This window comes from Ambystoma mexicanum, chromosome 7q (genome assembly GCF_040938575.1).
Source record: "Ambystoma mexicanum isolate Mex_15411 chromosome 7q, UKY_AmexF1_1, whole genome shotgun sequence".
Lineage (NCBI taxonomy): Eukaryota > Metazoa > Chordata > Amphibia > Caudata > Ambystomatidae > Ambystoma > Ambystoma mexicanum.
Window position 1 is genome coordinate 54,963,013 of NC_090941.1, and position 18,931 is coordinate 54,981,943.

Sequence of the window (18,931 nt, forward strand, 5' to 3'; positions counted from 1 at the left end):
GAGGTCCAGAGACAAGTCTACAAAGGAAGATACCAGAACTCCCCGAAGATCCTCCAAACACTCCAAAGACAAGCAAGAGGAAGCCACAGGTGAGGAGAAGGGTGGTGAGGGTGAACAGCCTGACAGAATACAACACCAAGACAGAATCATGGCTTCCCTTGAACAGTATCAAGAGCTGGTGGCAGCATTGCAGGGGCTAACTCTAGAAGTCCAATCTCTGAAAACCGAAAATGCCGCCCTACGCCAACAAGTAGTCCTACATAGGGACGACCAAGGAGACCTACCACCCATGCCTTTATCCTTCGGAAAATATGATGGCTATCCAGGCGGTCTAAAGGAGTACTTAGACGCCTGCCACGTATATTTCGCCTTTCGTCCCCACGCCTTTGAAACCGCCAGAGCTAAAGTGGGGTTCCCCATAGCTAATCTCACCGGAAATGCCTTGGCCGGGGCCACCCCGTTGGTAACAATAAATGATCCTGCACTGGCTAATTATGACTCATTTGTGGACCTTTTCAAGGCCAGATTCGATGGTCCTGAGGTTCTGTACACCTCTTTTGAAGCAATACTAGATGTAGAACAAGGAAACACGGATGTACAGACCTACATATCTCGCTTCCTGAGACTGGTGGCGAAAACAGATTGGCCAGAATCTGCCAAACAGACGATCTTTCTGAGGGGACTTAAGGATGAGTTGAAGGATGAGTTAGCCCGAGTAGCTCGACCTCCGTCCTTTCAAGATCTCATGTCACTCACTCTCCAATTAGAGTTTCGTCTCAACGAACACCACCAGGAAAGGAGAAGACCTCGTCTTAGCCAGCCCTCATCCTGCCCGGCTCCTCACCCTTCGAGGGAACCGTCCACCCGAGAGGAACCTATGCAGATAGGGGCAACCCGAGGCCCTCTCACGCCTGCAGAACGCAAAAGACGCAGGGATTCAGGCCTCTGTATGTATTGCGGCTCTTCAAAGCACCTCCTCAGAGATTGTCCGGAAGTTCCTCCAAGGAGGAAGGAAAACTTCCACCCTCGGTCCTTTGCAAGGGAGGTCTCGGGGGGACAAGATACAGTCCTTGCAACCTTACCAGACCAACAGAATTAAGAGAGGATAACAGCCTGATGGTATTTCGAGTCAAACTCTGGACAACCAAAACTTCATGTGTGGAGGTCTTAGCCATGCTGGACTGCGGTGCCGCAGGGAACTTTATGGACGAAGGATGGGCTCGAGAACAACAGATCCCCTTTAGGAAGAAGGATAGGCCCATTCCGGTAGAAGGAGTGGATGATACCCCCATGTCCTCAGGCCCAATCCAATCCGAGACGATACCCTTACGTCTGGATTTGGGAGAGCATCAGGAACTGCTAGTATTCGATCTCATTAGAGCAGCCCACTTTCCCTTGGTGATAGGAATACCCTGGCTAAGAAGACACAATCCGCAAATAAACTGGACTACCAACTGTGTGCGTTTTGATTCTTCCTACTGTGAACAGTATTGTCAATCTGCCCTTCGAGTCAAGAGAGAGGACAAGGACAAGGGAACCCCTCTACTCAAGGTGGTCTCATCGGTTCCCCGTCAGTACCAAGAATATGCTGAGGTCTTCGAAGACACTACACCCAAACTCTTACCTCCTCATCGGCCAGAGGATTGTGCCATAGAACTGACCCCGGAGTCTGTTGTTCCATTTGGCAGGATGTTTCCCCTATCTGTTTCCGAAAGACAGGCCTTAAGAAAATATCTGGATGACAACCTGCAGAACGGTCTAGTACAGGAATCAAGGTCTTCAGGGGGGGCTTCACTGTTTTTCATTCCTAAAAAGGACACCACCGAACTACGTCCCTGCATAGACTACAGAGGGTTAAATCGGATCACAATCCGCGATCGCTACCCTATGCCACTCATAAGGGACATCCTAGAAGCTGTGAGAGGGGCTTCTTACTTCACCAAATTGGACCTTAGAGGAGCCTACCATCTCCTCAGAGTGAGGAGAGGTGACGAGTGGAAGACCGCATTTCGGACCCCATTCGGATTGTATGAATACAGGGTTATGCCCTTCGGCCTGGTAAATGCCCCTGCGGTCTTTCAGAGGTTTATCGACAAGATTTTCTCCGACATGTTGTTTGTCTCGGTGGTCGTTTATCTAGACGACATATTGATATATTCTCAAGAACTACTGGACCATCGTGAACAAGTCAAAAGAGTGTTACATCGACTCCGAGCAAATCAACTCTTGGTCAAACCAGAAAAGTGCCAGTTTGACGTGACCTCCGTCTCTTATCTAGGTTATGTCCTCTCGAAGGAAGGGATCAAGATGGAACCCGGAAAGATAAAGGCTATCCTAGACTGGAAGGAGCCAAGAAGTGTCAAAGAGATCCAGTCTTTCCTAGGTTTGGCAAATTTCTATCGCCAATTTATCCCCAACTTTTCTAACTTGATGCTACCCATTACAGGTCTCCTTAAAAAAGGGGTTCAGTACGCCTTTGGACCAGAACAGAAAAGAGCCTTCTTACAGCTCAAGGAGCTGTTTACCTCCACTCCCATACTAGTTCAACCAGATCAAACAAGACCATTTATAATGGAAACTGATGCCTCGGGGGGAGCAGTGGGAGCCATTCTATTGCAAGAGGCAGAAGACGGTCTCACGCAACCAGTAGCGTATTATTCCAAAACCCTGACCAAAAGCGAACGAAAATACTCTGTTTTAGAAAGAGAACTACTGGCCATCAAACTGGCATGCCAAGAGTGGAGGCACTTGTTACAAGGAGCAACACACCCATTTCAAGTACGAACTGATCATCGTAACCTCAGAGTGTTTCAACAGATGGAGTGTACCAACGCCCGACATGCTAGATGGGCATATTTCTTCTCTCAATATGACTTTAACATCACCTATTTAGCAGGGTCAGAGAACAAGATGGCAGACGCCCTCTCCAGATGTCCAGGAGAAGAAACCCACCATAATCAGGATCACGATCTCTTGTTTCCCAACCTTAAGATCACGGCAGGTGTCTCTCTCTTTTTGCAAGAACTTACCTCCCAATACGGTTCGCTATCAACCATTCCAACCACTGTCAATCTGGCCGATGATGGTTTGTACTACCACGGTACTGGGTTGCTTCTCCCGTCTAAAGGACGTCAGGAACAGATCCTCTCCTGGTGTCATGATACCCCCCTCGCTGGACACCCCGGTATCAAGAAGACCCAGGATCTCATAAGCCGAAGGTTTTGGTGGCCAGAACTCCACAAGGATGTAGAGAGATACGTTTCGACCTGCCCGATTTGTGCCACCAACAAATACCAAACAGGCAAACCTTTGGGCAAACTGCAACAACCTACCCTACCCACCCAGCCTTGGGAACATGTGTCTACAGATTTTATTGTCGATCTACCGAAATCAGAGGGAATGACCGCAATCATGGTAACTATTGATTCATACAGTAAGCTGGCTCACTTCTCAGCATTGGAAGGTCTTCCGTTAGCTCCAAAGACGGCTTCAGTCTTCCTCTGGGATATAGTACGCTTGCATGGCCTGCCTTGAACCATAGTTTCGGATAGAGGTACCCAATTTACCTCCAGGTTCTGGACATCGTTTTGTCAACAGTTGGGGATTCACAGAGCACTGTCGTCCGGCTTTCACCCACAGAGCAACGGTCGGACAGAGGGACTTAATGCAGGTCTTGAGCAGTACTTAAGATGTTTTTGCAGCAACAGACAGGAGAGCTGGTCTTCCTACCTCGCGCAGGCCGAGTTTGCCTATAACAACAACTACCACACCTCTACTAGAATGAGTCCTTTCTATTGCACTTATGGTTACCATCCTCAGCAGATGCCTTGGTCCGGAATGCAACCCACCAAATCTCCTGCCATTGATGACCGGTTATCAGAACTAAAGAAAGTACATAAGTTGGCAAGAGAAGCATTAGAGGACAGCCAACTCGCACAAAAGAAGTGGGCCGACAGAAGCAGAAGACCCAACCCGGATTGGAAGTCCGGACAAAGGGTCTGGTTATCCACGAGGTATCTACCCAAGTGGATACACACCGGCAAGTTTGCTCCACGATATCTGGGTCCTTATCCTGTAGTGAAACAAATAAACCCAGTGGCATACGAAATCCGCCTGCCCAAGAACCTCCAGAGAATACACCCTGTTTTCCACACATCACTGCTTAAAGAATATAATGCGGATCCTTTCTCACGAAAGTTTCGGAAAACCAAGACTCCGACCACAGTAGAACCACAAGTGTATGAAGTGGAATACTTAGTGGATTCTCGGTATTATCAAGGCAGTCTCCAATATCTTGTCCATTGGAAGGGTTTCTCCACTGAAGAAAGAACCTGGGAACCCAGACACCACCTGCATGCTCCAAGGTTACTGAGAGAGTTTCACCAAAGATACCCGGGAAAACCAGGGGGCTTTCGGAGGGAGAAGGGTTATACTGTCAGGATCCATCCCTGGAAGCTATGGCAGAAGTGGAAGTTTTCGCCGCGGAGAACCTTCACTTAGCAGTCCAGTCCTCATCCAACATGGCTGCCTTTGTTATTTAAGCAAGCCCCGCCCACCTCCCGGCGCGTTGTATCTGTGTTTTTACTCCTAGTGATACCAGCGCTCAGCTAATTACTTCGTTTAGCTCCTTCAGTGCCCCTCCGTAGTATTTTCTCCTACCCGCTTGCCTTACCTCCGTTTACCTCTGCCTTTCCTTACTCCCTTTGTCCTTTCACGGCTCTTGTCCGTTACGCCTTTTCAGTCTTTCCCTTTGCTTTCGGCATCCTGCCACTCGTACTAGCGGTCCTCCGCCATCCTCGCGTATCTACGTATTCCTCCCTGTGCCTTTCGTGGATCCAACCGTTTCTGGTAAGTAGGGACTTTAACTGCTTCTCCCTCTTTTCCTACCTTTCTCTCTCTGCTCGGTCCGTGTCCCCGTCCGGGCTCTTTCCCTCTCCTCTTTCCTCCCGCATTGCTTCTCGTTGCTGCTACCTTGTATCCGGCCAAGTCTCGACGGATCGGATCCTGCCTTCTTTTCTTCAAGCCATCTTCATTTGGTGGACAGAACAAACTTACTTGATCCACTTGTTTCTTGGGTTCACTCCGGATCTCTCACTACCACATCCGCTATTGGAGAGTCTCATATTCAATACCATCTCAGGAAGACTACACAGGGTTTTTTACCGTCCATCGGTCTTTTCCCTGTTGCGGGGCTTTGGCTCCTCGGGGCCCCCCAAGACAGGTCCCACTTCCTGTCGAGGTGGCCTCCGAGGGAGCCAGACCCTACTTGCATGACAGGAGGTCCAGAGACAAGTCTACAAAGGAAGATAACAGAACCCCCCGAAGATCCTCCAAACACTCCAACGACAAGCAAGAGGAAGCCACAGGTGAGGAGAAGGGTGGTGAGGGTGAACAGCCTGACATATACCTTTGGTGACTGAGGTATAACCTGTGGCCATGACCAGTCGCCTGATTGTCCGGGGCGTGGCTTGGCCATAGCCACCAGGGACTGGCAATGTGGTTAAAGTGGGCATGGCCACCAGAGACTGGCTATGTGGTAAGGTTTTTCAGAATCAGGATAGGTTTCAATGGGAAAATAAATTCTGCTCATGGCTACAGACTGAAATGCTGGACGAGATTGCGGCAAACATGCACTAGGAGCATCAGCAAGGACTTGAAAGCATGCTTTTGAAAATCTGTCTTTTGTTTTATTTTTTCTGAAGTGTCAAAAGGCAAATATAAACAATAGTTGTATAACTTTGGTGCGTGGGCAGTGGGCCTGGGCCTCGGCCTCGGCAAGGACATGTGTCTACTCTGATTTCCTTATAGGGGCATGCAGCATGGCCGAAGCCCTTGACCTATGGATTGTGGAGACTGGCCATGGCTGCAAGCCATGAGCACTGACCATTGGTCACAATAAGGGGGTATGGTGGACACTGGACTAGGATGCAGGCTAGGTAAAGTGGATAACGGAAGTTGTTTTGTGGGGCTAGGGTCATGGTCAAGCCTCCTACCCTAGGCAATTCAACCACAGCTGGCATCCCAGCATGCGCTGCTGAAAACCACACACATCAGTATGTGATGCAAAAAATATGTTTGTTAAAGGAGGTTTATAGATCTTTCATATATTTTAAAAGAGGAATTATCAATAATGTATATACATTGCTGAATCATGAAACATTTTCAATAAGAAAAACCTACGAAATTCACTGAAAAAAACTTTGTTAAAGGGGCATTATGGTTGCAAGGTAAAATCCAAAGCAATTTGCCAGTTATGGTAAACTGTGCAACCATAACTCACGCCACCACCATGCACTGCTAATACTAACACCCAGGACATCAAGATTACATCACAAATGGCATAAATGATTACATCAAAAACGGACAACTATTAATAACACAGAATGTATGATATATCCATTTTCATTCCAATTCATGTAATGACAGCTGTAGTCACTTGAGTATATATTAATTACTTAAGGTTAATTCAGATCGTACTTTGATTTTATTATGCATTGTTGCCATTTAAATAATCAATACAGAAACACAATTTGTTCTCATATTGGATAGAAAGAAAAGGTATATTAGCAATGCATTCATCCATTCTATGAATATTGCATATATTATTCCACCATCCCTTTATTGTAATCCTTCTGAAATTCTTCCAGTTAGATGTTATCAAAGAGATTGCTAGTAGAATGAATAAGTCAAAAATTACATATGGTGCTTTCATTTTCATCGGATTAAACGCCAGACTACATGTGTAGCATGTGATGCTGAATAGGTCCTAGAGGAATAATTAATAGTCTCAAGAGCCAGTGTATTCTCAATAGATGTATATAGAGCAGTTATATCAAGAGTAACAAGAACGTAATGTGATTATCTCTGGTACTAGGTGTTTGATGCTTGAATCAATGTACTCTGCAAAATTCTCTGTGGCCCCTCCTGAGCCACTCATTATTGGTCTCACCATTGGTAAGTGAGTGAATGGTTTGTGTACCTTTGGGAGGAAGTATAAAGTTGGACTCAATGGGAATGGGAAGGTTGGATGCACCGACAGCATTCATAAATATTGCCGGTGCATCTGACATGGTCTGCTAGCCGGTGACGATCCACCTGCCAGGTATTACCTGGCAGGCAAAAAGGCACCCGCTCGCAGACCTTGTAGTTTGCCGGTCTGGTAACAACGGTACCAGCAAGCTTACCAGTACTGTTGTTACTGGACCAGCAAGCTTAAAATGAGGCCCATGTTCACTTTTTTTTCCTGGATGGCCCAACGCCTCTAACTCCTCACCCACTTCATTCATTGCTCTCCTGTCAATCTCACCCTCATAAACTAGTTCCACTCTGGTTTAAGAAGTGTATTATCTTCCCTTCTTATAGAAACACTGTCTCGACTGGCAAACTTCAGACATGTCACCTGCCTGTCACTAGTGGTTAAAAGATGAAAGAAAGTAATGTTAAAAGAATGCCAAACATTCCCGGATACTAACCATTGCCTTTTGAGAAGTCATTCTGGGTTACATCCCAGATGTAGGAAAGAGACAGAACTTAAAGTGTCATAAGGTGATGCACTTTGGATGGTGGGTGATAGTAGGGGCTTGGAACAGGTGATGCTGGATTTGTTGGCAACCTCCAACAGCGACCATCCAATTCTCCTTCATCTGATGGGAGGTTTGTTAAGTGTCTCCCATAGATCATCAACCACTTTTGCTTCTTCCTGTAAGAGAGAATTGAATACATCAAGAGCAGATCATTTGACTCCTTGAATGTACCACAGACAAGCAGCATCCCACAGGTATCCCCCCTCTTGTCAGACATTTTTAACGGTTACCTTACATCTTCCTTTGAAATATTTTGCTTTGTCACATACTCCGGTACAGTTGACACTGAGATTTATGTCAAATGTTCAGGTCAGCTTTGTAAATTTGCTTCAATCCAATCCTGCCTCAGCAGCATGCAGGTCTAGATGTAGGCACATTATTTGAATCAGAAATACATGACTTTGGTATGAAAGTATCGATCCACTATCAGCTCTGTCCAGACAACCCTGCTTTTTTATTCAAGCCATCCATGAAGAAGTTAAACTAAACATTGAAGGGTCGGACAATTTTAACACCAAAATATCAATTGAGTTGCAAGTATTTAGGATCAGCTTTTCCCAACTGAAACACATGAAACAAATATTGTCAGTGGAATAGTGTTGGAGTTTGCAGTTTTGGATTGCATTTTATAATTATAGGTAAGAAGGCAGTAAATAATGTGACTCTATTTACCCAGTAATTTCAAACATGTCTTCAAGTTAATGTTTAAAGACAAATAACATTGGTAAGAGGCATAGTAGAAAGAAGTGTCTTCATTGCAGTGTAGGATATTCTTTTTTCGGCAATGTGCATTACTAACGGTAAGTGTCAGCAAACACTACATTATGGTATTGTTTATTTATAAAGCACCTATACACAGGCAAGTGTTTCAAAGCGCTCAAGGAGGGTGGGAACATGGGGAAAAAACAACAGTCGCTCAGAGCCCTAGAATTTATGCAGCGATAATAGTCTGCAACAGGCAGAGTAAGTGCAAAGAATACAATTAACAATAGAGGACACAGCAAATAGGGCTGATGGAGATTCTGCAGTTTTACCAGTGCAATTAGGGGGTGAAGACAAGGGAAAAAAGAAAGACGATCTTCAGGCACAATGCATTCGGAACGTGCAAGTGCACATAGGGTCACAGGGAGGGGTAGGTCCAAGTGCACCCGGTTGGTGGAGACGAGGTAAGTGCAGAGAGAGACACTCTATTGGATTATTTTTCAAGTGCAGTGAAGGAGGGTGGTGTGTAGGGCCCTGAGGCAAGTGCGAGGTATGGAAATGTTTGTAATATTTCCGGTCAACAAAGGTGACTTTAAGGGTGAGCTAGGGTGGTGGGGGAAGAGTTGGGCTAAGGTATAATAATAAAGCGGTGAGATAAGGTGGCAGTCAGTAGGCAGGGTTTAGCATGTATCCATATATAAAACCAGAAAAAAAACAAAAGGAAGAAAATGGCGAACACAGCATTGAAAAAAAATGAATCCCAAAACTGTCGATCAAGTGGAGCGGGGGCTGCAGGGGTGTCCCCCGCTCCACCTGATCGACATTCCGGGACTTCTGGGATTGTGGGGGTGTCCCCCGCTTCCATAAAAAGGAAAGCAGGGGACAAGCAAAGTTAAAAACAAAAAGAAAAGCAAAGGACCCTGCAGCGCAAGTTCCTATCTAAATGCATGACGAGAACTGGCATCGCAGAGGGATGGCGGAGGCGGCGCGGCACACTTCGCTGTGGTCCGCCAGAAGGTGAGTAATGGGTTGGGGAGTGTGTTGTCGGAAATGTCCAGAGGAGTCAAAACCGAAAGTTCTTTTTGTTCAGATTACTTTCGGTTTCTTCTCCTTCTGACATTTCCCATTCGATTAATTCATGGACATCCGATATGGATGAGATAGGATGAATGGGGGTAGGCAGAGGTGAGCTAGGATGATTGGCAAGGGTGGGCGGGTGCAAGTTGGGTTGTAGGGTGGGTGGGCAATGGTGAGATAGGTATGGTAATGTTGGAGTGGGGGCTCCATCTTGTTAGTTGGAGAACTGGCGACTGGAGGTGTGGAGCTTGGGCTCATAATGGATACTTAATAAAGGAGTTGTGCCAACATACATGCCTCTGCATCTGGCCAGTGGCTCAACATATCTCCTGGTTCCAAGTGAGATATATTTAATCAGAGTTCATCAAAAATACTTTTAATAATTGTAAAATGGATATGGACTTTATTTCAATTCTTAAGGAGTTAAGCAAGCTGATCACAGAGTACAAATACTTACTTTGGGGGGTCTCTTTCAAATTAAGGAAGACAGGCATGTGGGGACCACCAGCTGGCACCAGGTAGTGTTCTCCCTCTTTGGGCACCTGGCCCACGATATGTGCATCAAGTGCCTCTCTGTTGGGGCACACTGCCCTGCTCTGGGATCTTCTCTGCAATTAGTCCGATGAACAAGGCATTGGGTTAAATCCTCTCTGCTCTCTCCCACAAGAAGACTGTCTGCAATCAATCCAGTTGGATCACAATGCTTACTTGGATCACCCCATAATCATCTGTCTAGGGGCGTATATGGACTGGAGACTCCACCTTCTAAAGGTGTTGTCCTGATCTGAGCTCTCATTGGAGGATCGATTGGATTGGTAGCTTATTCTAGTGATGTCACTGGTGGGAAACACCCTCTGTTTCTCATATGACAGAGGCCCTCCATATCCGAAGGGGTTTTCAAAGGCTACGGTTCCACCTCACCACCTGTCATGATGACATTTGGTCTTCTATTGGAAAAAAATAGTCATAGTTTCTACAAATGTACTTTCTAATTGCCTCACAGGTACATACATTAATGGGTGAAGCGTGTCTCTTTCAAGGGAAATTAATATGATTGCACTGGACTCTAACTTTGAAAACACCAGACTAACATTTTATCATTTATGGCAGCAATTTTGCCCACATTTTGATTATTGTTACATTTTTAGATTCAGCCCAACATTCCTTCTCATCTAGCCAATATATTTCACTGATTTTTACAACCTTCAGATCCTGATTTATTACCATATTTTCTAAACTCATTGTTAACATTTAAAGCAGTCCTTGTGATAACATGCATTTGTGTTTTCTCTCCACCATTTCCCATGTCAAGCACTTATGTTCTTCGTCCCTAAAATTACATGTGAGAGCAAAACATTCCGATTTTATCTGGAGTTCAGGTAACCGCTCGTTTGAAGCGCCGCTACTTTCCTATCTATCATACTAAATTCAAGCTAAGATGACATGTCCCAAGATTTTCTCCTCTGGAGCTGGTCATCCCAAGAAGTCGCCTCTCTGGAAACAGAATACACAACATCTTAGTGCCACCAGATTTCAACAAGCCCTCACTTCAAAAGTACTTGATATGTTTGTGGTATTAGCCTATCAACCAAACGGACAGATCTGGCTTTGCCATAGTCAGATGGACCAGCGGAAAGATTGAATTTAGCTTTTTAAAGTTAATTGTCAAAATGAAAGATGATTTGGGGCTCTCTGCCTACACTTGTTCACAAAATACAAAGTTCTCTAGGCTATAAAATTCTACTGAAGCTAGGTGCAAGAGATGTGTTTGAATTGTTAACACAAAAGCCCGTTTTATGACTTATCTATGGAGAAGACACATTCCTTTCGACCAGCAGGCCCTGAAAAGCTACTGTCTTACTTGCAAAAATAAGATTTTAAGCATAGGACACATCTCCATGTAATGGGTGTATTTATCCTTCTGCATGAAATATGGGAATTTAAATAAACCAAAGTGTGCATGTCTACAATGCATTTTTCTTATGTGAATCTGTCACTTTGGAAAACACCACTAGTAGGAACCAACACATTTTCCTTCTTAAAGAATTGTGTTTACAGTAGGCATAAAATGTCCCCTTACATTATTTTACCCATCCTTCCCCAATTTTGTATTTGAGGTAACAGCTAATGACAGTGGAGGACTCATTTTGGAGGCACCCTTTTATCAAATGTTGCCATGCGCAAATCCTTTGCACATGCACTAATAACACTACAGACACCCACATATGTATAGAGAGAGACACGAAATGTCCTGCAATAGTGATGCCAACAATGGACTGTGATACAGTAATCACTGCTGCAAGTAGTCGATAAATGGGAAAATATTTCTACATACCAGAGGCGTTGCTAGGGGGGGGGCTGAGGGGGCTATAGCGCCAGGTCTTTTGGTTGTAGCCCCGGATAGAAGCTCAGGGGTTACAACCAAAAAGGCTAGATAGCCCCCAGTCCCGACAGTCCCAAAATTAGCATAGCCCCAGATATTTTCTAGACCTAGCAACACCCCTGCAGCATACTCATAAAGAATTAGCAAAACAACTGGAAGGAGACTACAAGGGGAGCGCTGTCCCATGGCCTATTGCATTTTGACAGCTTCTAGTGTAACGACCTTCATCAGGACGAGAACTGTGGAATAGATTCCTCACAGCCTGTGGTATGTATCGCGCTGAAGAGGCGTAGGCAAAGAGGCAAGTGCTCACCCTGTGTTCACAGAGGGCGAAGCTCCTGACAGGGTAGTGCTTGAAATCTCATGAGTGGTTGGATATGCCCACTTCCCTCTAAGTTGCTGTATCTTTCCTGTGAGTTGCATATCCAACCACCCATGAGATTTCAAGCACTACCCTGTCAGGATCTTCGCCCTCTGTGAACACAAGTTGAGCACTTGCCTCTTTGCCACAGTTCAATGCATGTATGGCTATTGTCCTGGTGGCAATCCAAACTTTATGCGCTACGCCTATACAGCACGACACATACCACAGGCTGTGAGGAATCTATTCCACAATTCTCATCCTGATGAAGGCTGTTACACTTGAAGCTGCCAAAATGCAATAGGCCGAAACACTATTGTTTCAATTTTTTTCTTTATTTCAGTATGTCAATTAGGCAAAAACATTTCATGTTTTACTTTATATTGTTCCAGTGTAACCCCTTAACAACACAAGGTTTTGTATGTTGAAAGTCACCAGATGATTGAAACATGTACTAAATGTTTTAGCATTTTTTTATGAGGAATGTATTAGGTTCACTACATCTTTATGGTATGTCATGTGATTTACATCTGTTTCTATAAATACACAGGAACGATTGTTTGAAAAATGGACTCAAAAGATAGTCTTTTTTCTCAACTGTGGTTCTGTCTGGGTTCGCCCTCACCAATTGTTTTACACATACCTTACAGTATCTGGAACGGTCGGGGAAGAGCCAAGTGCCCCTCTTTTTTGTTTCATTGGTTGAGCAGACACCGGCTTCCGTGATTCTAAGTGATCCGACCACAGCTGATGTTGCCGTGGCCGGAAAGTTTGCATGAGAAAGGTGCAAACTACCAAAAATGTGCACCTTTCTCATGCGAACACTCTTACATACTACGGGGGCTGCAAGGGTGTCCCCCGCAACCCCCCGCTCACTATACTGCAAAGTATAGTGAGCGGGGGGTTGCGGGGGACATCCCTGCAGCCCCCGTTTTTTGTTTTTGTTTTGGGGTTTTTTGCGGGTGTGCTGCGGGGGTGTCCCCCGCAACACCCCGCTCACTATGCCACACAGTATGGTGGTAGCATTTTTCGGTCGTTTTGTATAGACAGACCTTTTTTTTCAGTCTGATCGTACAAAACCGGCTTCCGTAAACAAGGGCCACAGATATCTCACTCTCAAATATATTGAGGCACTGCACAGAAACAGAAAGTGTACCACTGTCTCTTCTCCCAAGCCGCAAACTGGACAGATCTTTCAGCGCCTCCCCCCAGCCCACCGACATGTTAGGGAGGCTGTGTTTTAACTTCTTCCTACACTTTTATTTTAAAATGAATCCATTCCAGAGTGGTTTCTTTTAAAATAAAATTATAGGAACAGTAAAACATAATACAAAAAAAGTAGAGATGCAGCCCTCCCAACAGCTCCCGCCCACTTTGACTGCTGCTTATAGGCCACTTACAAATGGCAAACGCATCCATCTGTCTTCAGAAATCTGCAGCATAGGCTATGAATTGCACTTGGGAACATTCAGTGAAACCATTTTCTCAAGTGGAAAAATCAAGGAAGTGTGCTGAAATCTTGCAGTGCGCGGGGCTCTCGCAGGGTGATGCCAGGGGCAACTCCGCTCCCAAACATGCATCCATAGGCAGTATGTTCTAGAAAAATCCTCACACACTCAGAGATAACCCTTTCATCTGAGTGCTCAATGCACTACATCTTACACGCCATGTGGCACACAAGGTCTGTCCTCCACCCAGGTGCAGTGTGGTGAGGGCAGCCTTGTTTGTTACACACTTTTCATTTTGTTATGTGATGGTTCATTTGGGGCTGGTGGGGGCACAGATAGGCTGAATTGACATTAACCAAAGGCTACTTTTTAGGTCTTTCCTGTTTAAGGGCCTGGCATGTGGACATCCAATCCAATTCAGTTCGCCATGCATTTCATGTTCCCCATGTAAGATCACACATGCACAGCTCAATGATCTCTCACGGGAAATGCTTGAGCTGTGCATCATGGAATATTGAAATAGCTTCCACAGTTTCACAGTCTGCAGGTACGAAGGCCCATGTCAGGAAGCGATTTGTCAACCATAATCACTTAAAATCAACACAAAAAACACATATTGCGCATAGTGATAACAGGTGAACCATATAGAACAACCCAAGTACACGTCCTAGACACTTTCCACATACTTTCACCATTATAAATCCTACAAATCAAGTATTGAGAGACATAGTAATCTAATATCGGAATGAACATACAAAAAAATTGCATTGACAAATTCCAGTGTGAATCATATCACATTTTTTCTAGGGAAACCCTATTGATATTCCCATCACACCATCCTCTTACTGGAGATGTACAATTATTCACAACCCAAATTGCTGGCCCATTGAACAATGTAGTAGTTTGACATTGTGAGGAAAACAGGACGACACACAGTGTTTTGCCCTCCTCCTCCCCCGGCCACTTTTGTGCTCCATCTCTCTGTGTTTCTAGCTTTCATCAGGGCGGAAGCAATTTTGGTTTTCCTGTCAATGGATTCCTGTGAGCAATGTCGTCCCTAAAGACAAAATAGATATTTTTGAGACTCCATCACTAAAATAGTTTTAATCTAAGCAATAGACAAAGTTTATTCCTTACACCATTTGTGTGATGTGGCCAAATACCTTGTGTTATGTTCAGGACTCCATGGGCCTCATTACACGGAAGGTGGTAGCCATGGCGCTGTTAGCGCCATGGCTACCCCCTTACCGCCGTCGGAGGCCGGGTTCCCGGAATAAGGATTTACCGGCCTACTCCGACCTTTGCGGGACCGGTAAGTCCCCATTTCGGGAACCATTCCCCATTCCCATTTGAGCCCACATAGGGCTCAATGGGAATGGGGAAGGAGCAAATAACAGTACCGCAATTTGCGGTACCGTTATTTGCACTGAAGTTCCTCAGCTGGTCCCGTCCTTAACGTGTGGTCTGACCACACGTTAAGGACGGGACCCGCTGAGGGACCTCGTAGTAGGGCGGTGGGGATTACCGGCACCGGTGCCCTTACCGGTGCCGGTAATCCCCTACCGCCTTCCGTGTAATGAGGCCCCATGTGTGTAAGTTTTCCCAAAGATTAGGTGTTCTGTAATTCCTATAATAATACCAACATGAAATAGTCATGTGTCACTTCTATAATGTGAGTGCTACTTAGCCATTACCATTAGTAAAAACCTTTAACGGTTTTCTCACCTAATGTGCTCAAAAAATGAGAATTTCTGAAGTTGTCATGAAAAGCCTTGCAGCTTCATTGTTTCTATTGTGTGGTTGAGAGAACGCCAACCTACGGAGAATTCATTCTTTTTACTCATGTTGGCATCAACATTTGCCCACATTTCAAACGTGTAGTATATGTTAATGGTTGTTTTAAGTTTAGTGATGATAAAACCTGATCACCAGTGATGTTAGCCACATGGTGTGCATGGTGTGCTCAGCAGGATAAGCAAAACTGAGCAAAAGAAGTCCTCTTTTTAATACAGGGAGCTCTGTGGATGGATTTTCAATAAAATTGATGAATGTTTTTTCACTGACCCACTGCACTACTATTGAACATAGAAGTACAGGTGTACACTGGGACTTTTCTGACGGCCTAGCTGTGTAAAAGCCGGGTAACTATCTGTGGACATTGTATGTTGGCTGGTGTGCTCAGCATGCATGATTCTTGGTGTCAACTTAAACCACAGACCGCCACCCTTAATATCTCCTTAGTCCATATGAAATGTGGATGTCCTAACTAAATTAGTCCAATTTAAAACATGTCTAAAAAGATCAGGTGTAAATACGAGCCCTACAGTGCTCGTAGAATGGTTAACATATGTGGGTCACCGCTATTCTATGCTGCTTGATGCTGCCTCCAGTGCACCTACGTGACACAGCACGACACACAGTGTTAAATCCATGCATTACAGCACTATTTCAAATGAAAATCGGAATCAATTTACTGATAGTTGTCACAGGTCTCAGACTAGCACAGTGAACCGTACTCTTGTCTCCACTCTGACTTTATCAAATAATCCCTAAACAAAAATGAGGGACTGTCCCGAAAGCGTTCTGAATGGGCTACCATGGCAGCCATATTTGAAAAAGTAAGGCAATATGAGTAATGCAAAAGGCCTACTCCATTACATGTTTTGAGTATTACTCTGCCATATGTCCCAACTATTGTTGGCTCGACTATACACCTAGCGAGCCATGAAATAAGCCATCTGTTTCCCTAAGGGTTACCTCAATCAAATACGACCCAGATGTGAGAAAGTAGCTATCCAGAACATATGTCAATCAGGCTCTCAAGGAATCCCTTATTAAAATCATATACATGCCTAAATTATCAGGATGATGTACAGTTGTGTAGCACCAAATGTTACACACGTATGGTGCATGTACTAAACATTAAAATATATTTCACTCAGAGAATTCAAATATAACTTCAAGTGTACTAACATGGTATTGCCCAAAATGTAGGGAGGATATCCAATCCGTCTCCAGTGGATGGTGAATAAACTCTGACTTTCTGTGTGTGTTCATGTAACCCCAGGTTTAAATGATAAGGTTTTACAAAGGTAGCGGGCGCCCCTCTCTCGCAAAAACAGACATGATAACCTGTTCGGTGGTTATTAACCACTTGAGAGTTCGCAGCCACTGCTTTTACTCACTGTGCCTTTCACAGATGGGAAATATCCATTTGCATATCAGTCTTTGTCCCGCCCAGGGGCAGTCCAGCACCGAAATACAATGGCAATTCCAATCTGAACGAGAGTACCACCAGCAACCCCATACACGTGTTTCACCCTTGTTGGGGATCATCAGTGAGGTGAAGCTGATGCCTCTCTAAGCACAGTGAGAGGGAGACCACGTCTGGTTGCCCCCAGGAGACCTAGGGTTACCAATCCCAGGTTCCTTAACAAATAGTTTTACAAAGGTAGCGGGCGCCCCTCTCTCGCAAAAACAGACATGATAACCTGTTCGGTGGTTATTAACCACTTGAGAGTTCGCAGCCACTGCTTTTACTCACTGTGCCTTTCACAGATGGGAAATATCCATTTGCATATCAGTCTTTGTCCCGCCCAGGGGCAGTCCAGCACCGAAATACAATGGCAATTCCAATCTGAACGAGAGTACCACCAGCAACCCCATACACGTGTTTCACCCTTGTTGGGGATCATCAGTGAGGTGAAGCTGATGCCTCTCTAAGCACAGTGAGAGGGAGACCACGTCTGGTTGCCCCCAGGAGACCTAGGGTTACCAATCCCAGGTTCCTTAACAAATAGTTTTACAAAGGTAGCGGGCGCCCCTCTCTCGCAAAAACAGACATGATAACCTGTTCGGTGGTTATTAACCACTTGAGAGTTCGCAGCCACTGCTTTTACTCACTGTGCCTTTCACAGATGGGAAATATCCATTTGCATATCAGTCTTTGTCCCGCCCAGGGGCAGTCCAGCACCGAAATACAATGGCAATTCCAATCTGAACGAGAGTACCACCAGCAACCCCATACACGTGTTTCACCCTTGTTGGGGATCATCAGTGAGGTGAAGCTGATGCCTCTCTAAGCACAGTGAGAGGGAGACCACGTCTGGTTGCCCCCAGGAGACCTAGGGTTACCAATCCCAGGTTCCTTAACAAATAGTTTTACAAAGGTAGCGGGCGCCCCTCTCTCGCAAAAACAGACATGATAACCTGTTCGGTGGTTATTAACCACTTGAGAGTTCGCAGCCACTGCTTTTACTCACTGTGCCTTTCACAGATGGGAAATATCCATTTGCATATCAGTCTTTGTCCCGCCCAGGGGCAGTCCAGCACCGAAATACAATGGCAATTCCAATCTGAACGAGAGTACCACCAGCAACCCCATACACGTGTTTCACCCTTGTTGGGGATCATCAGTGAGGTGAAGCTGATGCCTCTCTAAGCACAGTGAGAGGGAGACCACGTCTGGTTGCCCCCAGGAGACCTAGGGTTACCAATCCCAGGTTCCTTAACAAATAGTTTTACAAAGGTAGCGGGCGCCCCTCTCTCGCAAAAACAGACATGATAACCTGTTCGGTGGTTATTAACCACTTGAGAGTTCGCAGCCACTGCTTTTACTCACTGTGCCTTTCACAGATGGGAAATATCCATTTGCATATCAGTCTTTGTCCCGCCCAGGGGCAGTCCAGCACCGAAATACAATGGCAATTCCAATCTGAACGAGAGTACCACCAGCAACCCCATACACGTTTTTCACCCTTGTTGGGGATCATCAGTGAGGTGAAGCTGATGCCTCTCTAAGCACAGTGAGAGGGAGACCACGTCTGGTTGCCCCCAGGAGACCTAGGGTTACCAATCCCAGGTTCCTTAACAAATAGTTTTACAAAGGTAGCGGGCGCCCCTCTCTCGCAAAAACAGACATGATAACCTGTTCGGTGGTTATTAACCACTTGAGAGTTCGCAGCCACTGCTTTTACTCACTGTGCCTTTCACAGATGGGAAATATCCATTTGCATATCAGTCTTTGTCCCGCCCAGGGGCAGTCCAGCACCGAAATACAATGGCAATTCCAATCTGAACGAGAGTACCACCAGCAACCCCATACACGTGTTTCACCCTTGTTGGGGATCATCAGTGAGGTGAAGCTGATGCCTCTCTAAGCACAGTGAGAGGGAGACCACGTCTGGTTGCCCCCAGGAGACCTAGGGTTACCAATCCCAGGTTCCTTAACAAATAGTTTTACAAAGGTAGCGGGCGCCCCTCTCTCGCAAAAACAGACATGATAACCTGTTCGGTGGTTATTAACCACTTGAGAGTTCGCAGCCACTGCTTTTACTCACTGTGCCTTTCACAGATGGGAAATATCCATTTGCATATC

General features: G+C 45.4%; 1 protein-coding gene across 2 annotated transcripts in view; it reads right to left on the reverse strand.

Moving 5' to 3' along the window:
* Nucleotides 1-18,931, reverse strand: part of TLR7 (toll like receptor 7) — a 178,871-nt gene that overhangs the window by 24,504 nt on the left and 135,436 nt on the right. Inside the window, exon 2 of one of the 2 annotated variants that reach the window (XM_069639432.1) lies at nucleotides 7,473-7,699. The exons of the other annotated variant lie outside the window; for it this stretch is intronic. Within the exon in view, the coding sequence (XP_069495533.1) occupies nucleotides 7,473-7,493 (21 nt within the window). The 5' untranslated portion in view covers nucleotides 7,494-7,699. The remainder of the gene's footprint in view (nucleotides 1-7,472; nucleotides 7,700-18,931) is intronic. 2 annotated transcript variants of the gene reach the window in all.